Consider the following 12,106-nt stretch of genomic DNA (forward strand, 5'->3'; position numbering starts at 1 on the left):
TGGAATGAGAGAGAGAGAGAGAGAGAGAGAGAGAGAGAGAGAGACCCAAACCCACAAGGTGAACAGAAGCCAACCCCTCTAGATAAGAATATAAAAGTGCTGATTTACCACCATGACAGTGATACAAACCTAAATTGCATAAATATATTCAAGTTGTTAAACTGCAGGGTGTTTTAGGAGTAGTGGAAGGCAGCATTTGGAAAATAAAACATGGGTATTTATTGATCTGCAGTGGCGAGTACGGCAATGAATTTCATATGCTTGCTATACATCTGGCATTAATCAAGACTTCTGTTGTAGAAAATGTCAGTAAAGATCCAGAGAAAGAAACTACACAAAGGAGAAGAAAAATAACTGCAGGGAGAATTGGCAAAAATCGTTGCCTAGTCCTAACATTTCTTTCTCTCTTTCTTTTTTCATTTGGTGGCCTAAAACCCAGTTTTGATTTTTGGGGTTGAAATAACCTTTCCAAATTTTCTTCATTCACCCTCTCTCAAACCAAAGACCTTCTAACTGAAAGAAGTATATATACTAAAGAAAAAAAAAGGATCTCCAAGGAGACGTGTTGTACTTTAAAGCAACTCCTTAGGAACAGGAGCCTAATCCTTGCCAAGACTGGCAATCCCACTTGGCCCAACTACAAATGCTTTTGGAAATCATATTTAACTGGTGGTGTCAAAGCAGCAACAATAGAATTATTGGTGTTCCTGTGGCAGATGTTCAAATGCTATTTTAATCTGGTAATCATTTGGACTGGTTTGCTATGGGAGAGATTGTCAACCATGTGCATTTGCCGAATGAAATCCCCAAATTTGTTCATTCAGAGGACCAATGTATTTGGTTTTCACCCCCCCCCCCAAAAAAGTGTGGTTTAAAACTGCTGTTCATGTTACCAATAGTCCCAGCTCAACACAAGCGAAGTATAAAGTAGTGGTAAATTCATGATAATGTTGGATTATTGCTATAACTTATTCTGCAGAGCTTGCCTATGTGTGTGTGTTGTTTATATGTAGCAAGCAGTAGCTGCATGGAACACAAGCAAATCAAAGTGATATCTGTCAGTCTTTAAGATCGACATGAGATTTGCAAGCCGCCTCCCACTTCCCTTTTAAGATCAGAGCAAAACTGCCTGTCAGTTATGTTTCATTACAATGATGTCACATGATTGACAGGTGGGCAGCCTTGCCACGTGCCAGATTTGGTGTGCAAGTCAGATGCTGTTAAGGATCTGACCCAAGGAGCCAAAATGGTTCCCCCACCCTGTCTTATATATCTATCTGTTGGGGGGGGGGGATCCCACCAACCTCACTGGGGCTTATTTCTATGTAAAGATGCATAAAGTCTGCAGTCTTAGAAAGGGAAGGGGGCAAGTGAAAGCAGGAACTGAGCAAACATATGAGACAGAGGGTGGTCAGATGCAAAACTAGGCAAGCGGCTTCTGCAACTTTAATTGTTGTATAGAAGTGGGAACCTGGTTTGCTTTTCAACCTGAGAAAGTGAGGTATTGATGGGCTATACAGAGCAATTCTCTGCAGGACTATTCAGAAGTAGGTTCAATTGAGTTCATTGCGGCTTACTCCTATGTAAGCATGTATAGGCAACTCCGCACTTATGTGGGTGTTACGTTCCGGTGCATGATGTCAGTGGGAACACCCTCTTAACACCCTTTAAATGCCCTCTGCCACTCCCTCTCCAAAATAATAATAATAATACTGTACTAAAAATATCCACAACTGGAATTAAAACTCTGGGGCCGGCAGGAGTGCTGCTGCTGCGCTACCAGGTGGGGAGGCTGAGGGGCCTAAAGAAAAAACCCTGCTGTGCCTCCAATCTCTTCTCTGCCCTCACGGAAGTCCTCTTCAGGCCATCTCTTCAGCCTCTCTCCAGCTCTCTCATTCCATTTCCAGGTATGAATTAAGCTATTTAATTATTTAATTATATACACAATCGTGCACAAGTGAAGAGATGCCTGTATATGACCACAGCCTATACATAGTTTCTTCAGGAAGTTACTTCTCTCCAAATCCTACCACTCTGCCAAACGTGGAATGGGTCTGTGGAACCATTTTGTTCCAGCTTTACCTATTCCCTGGTTCTGCCTACCATTTGGTGACATGCCCTCCTCCCCACCTGGCCCAATGGGCACCTGGTGTGGCTGCCCTCTCTACAGAGGGCATGTAATGATTAAAACAGCCCTCACATATTTACTGGATTGTTTCTGAAAGGTGGATGAAAAAGTACCTGGGGTATTTGCCAGGATAGGCATGACTGAACCAAGTTGGAACATGAGATCCATGAAGTGGATTTGATCCAACATTCATCGGCGACCCTGATCAAAAGCCAGTTTACTCAAGCTACATCAGGGCTATTTTCATACCTCAGGAATAAAATTGCTTTCTACTCAATCCATCTCTTCCGTCTAGAATCAATTTCTGAATATTTTCCAGCCATCCTTTCAAACAGGCTTTTCTAAAACCACCTGCGCCTTTCCTCCATCCAAGCTGTGTGCTCCCCTCAGGCCATAACTTCCTTTGGTGATATTCCATATCCTTTCCTGGGCATTCCCCCCACCCCCCCATCCCCGCCAGAAGACCTGAAAAATCTCTGCTTAGCTTAGGCCAGCTGTCCTCATAGAATTTTATACAAATCTGAAACCAGTGGATGAGATTTTTGACATTGCAAACCTAAAGCCAGCAGGGGACACTATAAAACCTGGAACGTTAACAAGGAAAAGAACAACACTTTTTTCACCAACTGATCAGTTAGTTAGTAGCCAAACCTTGGCTCTGAGCTTTATATCCTTTTCGATATTATTCACTTGAGGAAGACTCGGAAGAAGAAGATACAGTGGTACCTTGGTTTACGAACTTAATCCATTCCGGAAGTCCGTTCTTAAACCAAGGCGTGCTTTCCCATAGCAGCAGGGGACTCAATTTACAAATGGAACACACTCAACAGGAAGCGAAACATGTTCTTATTCCAAGGCAAATTTCATAAATTGAAACACCTACTTCTGGGTTTGCAGTGTTCTTAATCCATGTTGTTCATAAACTTAAACCAAGGTACCACTGTACTGCCTGTTACCAAACTGGTAGAACTAGCCTGAGATCCCAAGAACACTGCATCCTTCATGTGCATCTAGTAGCAACAAGGGCAGACTGACTCTGAATTTGCCCCACAAATAGTGAGCAGGTGTGTGTGGGGGGGAAATATGGAAGCAACAAATCAACTGCTGAAAAAAGGATAAAGGTGCCATATTTTTAAAGCTCTATTACACAACTTTAACAGTCCTGGAGAAACCTGGGAATTGTACCTTGCTAAGGGTGCTGGGAATTGTGAAGCCAGCACCCTTAACTAACAAGAATTCCCAGGATTCTTTGGGGGAAGCCATGACTGTTAAAATGGTGGTTTTAATTGTATGGTGTGGACAAGACTGGCTTCCATGCTTTAATGGCACCTCTGCTCCTTATGCTAATAATTAGGTAAAGGTACCCCTGACAGTTAAGTCCAGTCGCGAACGACTCTGGGGTTGCGGCACTCACCTTGTTTTACAGGCCAGGGGAGCTGGCGTTTGTTCACTTCCGCTGACAGTTTTTCCGGGTCATGTGGCCAGCATGACTAAGCCGCTTCTGGCGAAGCCAGAGCACTGCATGGAAACGCTGTTTACCTTCCTGCCAGAGCGATACCTATTTATCTACTTGCACTGCATGCTTTCGAACTGCTAGGTTGGCAGAAGCTGGGACTGAACAATGGGAGCTCATCCCATCGTGGGGATTCAAACCGCCGACCTTCGGCTCAGCAAGCCCAAGCGGCGCAGTGGATTAAACCAAAGTGCCACCTGCGTCCCCAATTACATATGGGCAAAGATGTTAGAGAACGGTGTGGTTAACAAAAAGATTTAAAGCTGGAACTTGGGCAGAGCATGCAATAGAGGATTTTTACCAAAGAGCATTAAGAAACGTAAATCAGCCTATTAATAATTTTGCATGCAGAAAAGTCCCAGGTTCAATCCCCAGCATCTTTAGTTTAGTGATAGAAACAAGCCCAGCAATGTTTCAAGTATTATTGATTGGTGTTATATTATGCTGAATGATTTGATAATATACCTGGCTTTACCATTAATCCTACAGCTAAATGCATTTTCCACAGAGCTGAGTTTTCCATACATTAAGGATAGTGCCTTTAACATATCTGATCGGACAGAAATTGAATAAAAACAAATGTGAAGCTGTTAAAATTGTAGACTAGGGAAAATCGTTAGAATTTTAGGCTGGAAACTAAGTGAAAACTTGCCAAACCATACACACAGTAAGAGCACTACATATCACATTTGTGCGGTCAAAGTATATTTATAAAAAAGCTCATTTATCTTTCTAGTTCTATAATCTTATTCTTGACCAGAGTTTGAAACTCCAGTCTGGATCATATCTGATTTCCAAACTTCTAATTTTTGATGTTTGATCATTTGAGACTTGTTTTCTTTCATATACTCCATTTTGTGGAATGTATGGTAAATAATTGATTTTTACCAAGATTATTAATAAGCAAAACACTTGCATACTGTTGGCAAAAAGCATCCATTTCTACAGCACCTTCTGTCCAAAGCCCTTTATGAACTTCATATGAAAAATAACTTTAAGCCTACAGATCAAGTAAAATGAAGTCATCTATGAATTCGCCAGCAACACTACATTAAAGTTAGTTAGGAGGTGAGCTACTCATCCAAACAGAATGGTGGAGAGAATATTACTCAACCTAGAATTTGGCCAGAATATGAGATTTAACACCATCCCACATTTAATTACCAGGCATGGGGGAACCAGCAGATGTAGGTTTGTGCTGCATCTTGCAACACCACAAAAAACCTGAGTTATCAACTGGCCTGTTGGTTCAGCAGATTAAATTAAAATTTATAGGTCACCTAACACAAATAATGCCTCCCAAGCAATTTATGTTATATAGACAAAAACATGCCAAAGAAACAACATAAAACTTTTAAAATACGTCAGTCAACATAAATAAATAGTGAAGAAACCACCAGCTGAAAGCAAATCACAAGGTCTAAGATGTTAAAACTGTTCCCATTGAAAGTACTACAATCCAGGCATAGGGCTACAGGCTTAATTAGGCACAGCATGGGCTCAAATTTAGCTTGCAAGGTCATTTTTCCAAAGCCATTGCACCTCCCTCCCTAAGCTGGTCAGAAGCTTCCCAGGCATTTGGAAGGATGTGCCAGGGGAACATTTAAGGGACTAGTCTAGTCCTCCACTGACCGCATACGACTGCTTCTGACATGTCCTGCACCCCCTTCCCCGCCTCACACTGCTTGGACATTTCCTTTTCCTCCCACCCTGGCTCCTGCCTCACAGGTGGCACCAAACCTCATAAATCATTGGCCCCTTCTCCTGGGTCAGCCTCCATCACCACCCCTGCCTTTGCCGCCACACATTCATCAGAGCCCTGCCAGTCTCTGGCAAGGTGTTTTCACCTACACAGAGGCAGAGTTGGGCCACCAGCCTAAGCAGGTAGAAAACAGTCCATGGCATGGAGATCACCCATGCCTCCATGACAGCGATGAATCCAGAATTATGCCAAAGCAACCTTCTTTCCTCCTGGATGTATAAAAGTCATGAAGGACCCAGAGTAGTGCTATAGAAAGGGAGTTCTCTGAAAAAAATGATCCAATACAGAGGAGATCGCATACACATATCCTCCAACCACCCCTTATTTATCAGGAACATCCCCTGTTTTTTAATCCCTGCCCCTGGTACATCATTCTCCCTTAAGGGATACCTTTTGTTGTGTTTCTTTTTTCTTTTTAAAACACAGTATGAAATGGTAGCATCCTTATCCTTTGAGTGGGTAGCTGGTTGCATCCCCAGCTGGGTACACATGCCAGTAATGGCACAGGCATGAAACCCTAAGGTACCATGCAGTACATAGCCTGCCACTTCACACACTGCTGATGCCAAGGTATACAGTGGTACCTTGGATTACAAACACCTCGGGTTACAAACACTTCAGGTTACAGACTCCACTAACCCAGAAGTAGTACCTCGGGTAAAGAACTTTACCTCAGGATTAGAACAGAAATCGCGCGGCGGCAGCAGGAGGCCCCATTAGCTAAAGTGGTACCTCAGGTTAAGAACGGTTTCAGGTTAAGAACAGACCTCCAGAACGAATTAAGTACGTAAACAGAGGTACCACTGTATTTTGAATTCATAGCATCCTATATTTACCGTCATTTCTTTTGCCAAAAGAACCACTATCGTGCTCTTGACTTTATCCCCATCCCAATAAATTTGCTAAGCGAATGAATAATGCCGGAGAGCGAAGAGCCTTCAGTAAAACAATTCTTGCCACACGAATAGTCACATTACAGGCAAGTCCCCATTTCCCCCTGTGTGAAGCTTTGGATGTCATGCACATAACATGCTGGACAGCCAACTGTCCAGCAACTAAAATTACACCCTAAACTATAAAAACGTTTCAAATGTTTATGCAAAATGGGGAAAAAACAACTACAGATTCTTTCTGACATCCCTATAAAACTAAAGCCTACAGGCAAATTATTCCCAAACCACCCATTTTGGTATTCCCTTCGCCTTCCAAAAGCTCATCTGGTATTGCTCACAGTTAAGAGCAGAATACTGGAAAAGGCAGACGAGTGAGGAATGGCTAAGAATTCCAGAAATACAGAAAGCCTCAGATATGGCCTTTGTTCTCCCAGTAATAAACCTCTGTCCTGCTTTGCAAAAGTGAGTTTTACTGTGTGTGATTTATTATGTAATTACAGCAAAGAGATATTAGAGCTCATTAATTATCTCACACAGTATAAAACTTTAAAATTAAGTTATCGGCCATACAAATGTCACAACGGATGCCATTTACTCACTTTAATATATAATGATATATTGCAAATGCTGCTGGAAAGAGCAGATATTTTTTCCAGTAAGCTTTAGAGGCAAAACATATGGTCCACCCTTTCCATTTGGGCAGTTTCTCTGTAGCCACCCTTCCTTCTGTCTAATGTTGTCTGATACAATGGCCCAGTTCACACAAACACCAAAGCACACAGACAAAACAGTCTTTGGCTGAGTGCATGTCTGCAGTTGTGGGGAAAAGTCAGAACGAGACAGCCAAGTTACAGCTTACCAGGAGTGCCCAAAGGGCCAACGGCTACAGTGTAACATAAATAAATTAAACATTTTATGTTTTGCCATGTTTTTCTATTAAACAAGCATAGCAATACTAAAACCACCAAAAATGCAAGCGCTGCTAAAAACAGAAGCAGAATATAATGCTTCATAGCCCTTCAGACTTCAAATTCGTGACCAATCAGCAACATCAACTCAATATCTAAATGCTGCAATAGAGCTAGCTTGCATGGAAAACAATTTGAAATTGTGTGGGCAGCCCTGCTCCTAGCGAATATCAATCTGGTATCTGAAGGCAAATACATCTGTCATATGATCTCATTGGGTGGTCAAAGATTGCTTTTTAAATAGAAAAATAGGTGCCAGTACTAAACATGAAGTTGTTACAGTAAACGTCACACTTTTTAACAACAACAACAACAAAAAGGTGCCAGTACTGCGTACCCTTCAGTACCCTCTTGAAAACACGGGCTATTCATAACAGAGCTGCTCCCTGAATTATCCCAAACCTGAATGCTCAGAACTTTAAGTAGCTAACCGCCATCTTGAATTGAGACTAGTAATCAGCTGAGTAGCTTATAACATTAAACATGCTTATACCAGTCAAAAGCTATGCTGCTGAATTTCAACTGTGGCTCCACATAGAGCAATTACAAAATCTAATCTGGAGGTAATATAAACATCTACAGCAAGGATATGGCTGCAAGGATACACCAGAAACAGAGTCTAACATTGAATAACACCCCCCAGTAGTTTCATTTTGTTTTCACTGATTAGCCATTAGCTATGTTTTTCCCCCAGCTATGCAGTCATGAGAATCACTGACTGCATTCATATAGCATATCCTCCAATAGTCCCTGGAAGCTGGAAAAGAAACATTTTTTTCAGAGCCCTGACTCGGGGAAATCCCTGTTCTCCAATCATTCCAATTTCCAAGAAGCATCTATGGTCTAATGCTACCAAGACTTCCAGCTGATTGCAAAAATGGCCGTGCCTCAGCAGCGCCAAAGGGCCCTTGTGTGGAAGCAACCTTGGTTACAGACTGGGGGGGGGGGAGGAAAGAGAAGAGGTTAATTTAAAAAAAATACATTAAAAAGCATTTGTAAGAATATGGCTGAGAAGGAGAGAGAAAAGCAGTGCCTGTAAATTTGCGAGAGAAGCTATTATGTGCATTATCCAATATATACACCCAAGGTGGTACCATAGGGCAGGTTAGTGCTTAGAGAGCCTTTGCCAATTAGATGCCCTCTCAATGCTTTGGACTACAACTCCCAACAGCCCCTGTTTTATCATCCAGAACATTGTGTTGGTGAAGGCTGGCTTACAGATTGATGGAAGTGGAGAAGCAAGTGCAAAATACTACAGAGGTCAGGTAAGCATGGGCTAGGTCAGAGATGGAAAACATGTGGTCCTTCAAAATGTTGTTGGACTCTCAAGCTCCTACCAGTCCCAGCAACCATAGCTAGTGGTGAGTGATGATGGGAGTTATAATCCAACAACAACTACAGGGCCACAGGTTAGCCATTCCTGGGCTAAGGCAATAATTTAGTTTTCTATGGGTCACTCCAGTCTATTATAGAAGAGCCAATTCTAGTTGCATATATTAATTTGTCCCCGCCCCATGGCCTATCAAAAGAGTTACTGTGACTGAATATACCTCATTAATAGATATGCACCATAAAAAGCTTAGTAGCTCAGCAAGGACACACTGCACTTTATAAACCAATATCTTAAAATGATGGAAGATCTAAAATTAAATGGCTTGCAGCCCATTTCAAATAATTCAAATTTAGCTGCATCCTATTCCTTGCCAATGTATTTGCATCGGTAAGTAAATAAAAACTGTTATTAAAGCCTCCATTAATTCTGATCATACAAAAATATAAAAGCAAGTCTGCATATTATTGCTCTCTGCAAAGGATAGTAGGTAAACATTTGGGACCCCCTCCAAAACATAAAATATGTCAAGGGGAAAAAATACTTTTCACAAGCATGTCTCAAGTATTTGTCTTGAATCCGTCCCCAGTTCGTGTCTTATTTTGTAAAAGTATTATAGATTTCTATATCCTTTGACATATTTTGTCTTATTAAACAAAAGCATTTAGACAGCACTCATATACGCAGTGTGTTATGGCAAACAGTTAACTACATTCCTTAGTTTGAGCCTTTAAAAATATCATATTGATGACATCCACAGCATACACTATTTTCTATTCGTGGTAAACTTTGCTCAGACAAATTTTAGTTTCAACTATTTTCAAAATGCAACAACTTTCATTTTACACCGACAAAATTGAGCTTTTATGGAGATCGTGCACAAGCTTTCCGTAATTGCCAGAACATTCTTTATTACATATTTCTAAAAGGGGGACTAATTCGCTATGATGTTCAAACTTGATGTCACCATTTCCAGTTCTGAAATTCTATTATTGTCCTCAGTATTTTCTCCTAAATAACACAAAGCTTTCCTTTGGCTTGTTATTCTTTCCATTAAAAAATTAACACAATATTCCTTGGAACAGGAAATAAAGAATCCATTCAAAACTTTTGAGTTTGTTATTGAACTATGTAATAATATTCATACAGCAGCAATAATAGCAATTCTGAAACTAATATAATACCCTGCTTCGCAATGACCATACAAAGTTACCTTGCACTGAGTCAAGCCATTGGCCTGTCTAGCTCAGTGATATACCTGTATATCATGATTTGCAACAGCTCTCCAAAATTTCAAGGAAGGGGTTCTTTCTGAGGCCTGATGTCCCTAAACAATACTGGGGGGGGGACTACTTAGATAAAGACATCCCAGTCTTTTAATTGTGAATAAAGCAATTTTTCAGATTGAGCTATAAACTGTATGAAGTAATCCAGTCAGGCTCATTAACAGCGGAAGGGAACAACTGAGAGAGGAAGGAGAAAAGGAAGCAGGACTGCAGAGAAAAGTTGATGTTCATTTGGAGCATCAACCATTTTTCCCAGTGCTCAGCTCAGCTGATCAGTGGGAGGGAATGTTGTGGATTAGGCAAGAGGCAAGAGACAGACCAGGAAGCACATACTGCACACTTCTGAACTAGAGATAGAAGCCAAGGCTTCTTAGAGATTATTATTATTGTTTATTAAATCATGGCTTCTTCTTCTTCTTCTTCTTCTTCTTCTTCTTCTTCTTCTTCTTCTTCTTATTTCATTACACCAATCCATAACAATGGACAGTAGTTTTTATTAGCTATTTAAAAACAGCTCATGTATCTACACAGAAAGTTTTTGAGACTAAAAACAAAAACTGCAAATGAACCGACTCAGCTCTTTGCTAATATGCAAAGATCATGTCAACAAAACGTACAGGGAATAGTAAGGCACAACCGTAAATGCAATCAGGATCGAAGGCAATTAATCATCACGGATGCACAGCATACCTGGTAGTCCAAAATGCTGAATCCTAAGCCCATCTTAGTGTCTTTTACAAGTTCAATGACATTGACTTCGGAAGACCAAAGTTCTAGCTCCACCTCTTCCTCTTCTTCTTCCTCCCCTGGTTTCACCTGAGAAATAAGATATCATGCTTTTTTTCCCCTATTGATAAATTTATCCATCATATGCAAGGTGAAGAGGGTGCCTGGACTAGAATTTAAATCATTCTGTGAAACTAGGTATTGGCTCAGTTCACTTAAGCTAAGGTCACTAACCTTCAATTAAAACGTAATTAGATGCATAGAAGCAAAAGGGCACAGAGAGGAAAGCAAAAAATAAAATAAAATAAAATAAACCTGGTATGCAAACGAAGCTAAGAGTATGGCCTGTGATCTTGGAGGCTCCTGGGTCAACACTTATCTTTGCCAGGAACCCTGTAAGTAGGCACTGTATCTTACATGCCATCTTCCATATGGGGGTAATGATGATGGACTACTCTATAGGATTGTTGCAACGATTACTATCTGTAAAGTGCTTTGAACGATCCAAAATTCATAGTTTTAAATAGTAGGGGCAAAAGCACAAAGGAACAAGGCCATAAAATATTCAGTCACATGATCCCACAATGCTTTCAGTGGAAAAACAAGGGCACTTCTAGCTAGTTATGACTCCTTACACTGAAAATCTGAAAGAGGTCCCATTAACAAAAGTCTGTATACGTGAAGGTAGACTTAACATGTACAGGGTCAAAAAAGGAAGACCACACCGAGGCTTGGTAAGCCAAAAAAACATGGTGTAACTATGCATGAATTAATTGTGCCTGTTTTGCTCCTCCCCACTCATACTGCAAAGAAAAAAACCACAATTCCTAGCTTAGTGCTACATTTGAGCCAGGGATCACTTTTGGCTTTGCTCCAGATAAACTGCGATCTGTAGCCAAGGTTTGTTTTTAGCTTATTATCTGTGATTTATTAGAAGCAAAACAAACTACAACCCCTGACTTAGACGTAACACAATTATTTATTATTATTATTATTATTATTATTATTATTATTATTATTATTATTATTATTATTATTTATACACTGCCCTTCATCACAGCATCTCAGGGATGTTCGCATAATAAGAACAAGGTAAATAGATTCAGAAAGCATATTTCTGTGGTATTACTCAGAGACAAATGAATTTATACAGTGCCCTGATAGCAGTGTAAAACCATTATTTTAATAGATCTGAGTGGCCACTGATAAACTCATAGAAGTATATTGGCACTGCACTGGACATTTAACTTAATCGCTAAACTATCCAAAGCAGGACACTAGTACATCAAGAAGATACATCATTATGGAGCCATGGAGCCAGAAGCAAAAGTTTACTTTATTACAGAACACTGAAAGACAAGGTTTGTACTTCTGGAATTTTTTTTAAAACTCAAACTGTATTCTTCCAGTTTGCATCAGGTCCTTTGTTCACAAGATGGAAGTAATCAGCTAATGGGGAAGCTGAGACTAGGTATAATTCAAAGCTTTTGCTCCCTTATT

General features: G+C 40.5%; 1 protein-coding gene across 7 annotated transcripts in view; it reads right to left on the bottom strand.

Annotated features, from left to right (window-relative positions):
* PATJ (PATJ crumbs cell polarity complex component) overlaps positions 1–12,106 on the bottom strand; it is a 161,153-nt gene that overhangs the window by 121,099 nt on the left and 27,948 nt on the right. For 6 of the 7 annotated variants that reach the window (XM_033151940.1, XM_033151938.1, XM_033151939.1 and 3 more), the window contains exon 17: positions 10,571–10,696. The exons of the other annotated variant lie outside the window; for it this stretch is intronic. In XM_033151940.1, coding sequence (XP_033007831.1) covers positions 10,571–10,696 — 126 coding nt within the window. The remainder of the gene's footprint in view (positions 1–10,570; positions 10,697–12,106) is intronic. 7 annotated transcript variants of the gene reach the window in all.

Source organism: Lacerta agilis, chromosome 6 (genome assembly GCF_009819535.1).
Source record: "Lacerta agilis isolate rLacAgi1 chromosome 6, rLacAgi1.pri, whole genome shotgun sequence".
In the NCBI taxonomy this organism is placed as follows: domain Eukaryota; kingdom Metazoa; phylum Chordata; class Lepidosauria; order Squamata; family Lacertidae; genus Lacerta; species Lacerta agilis.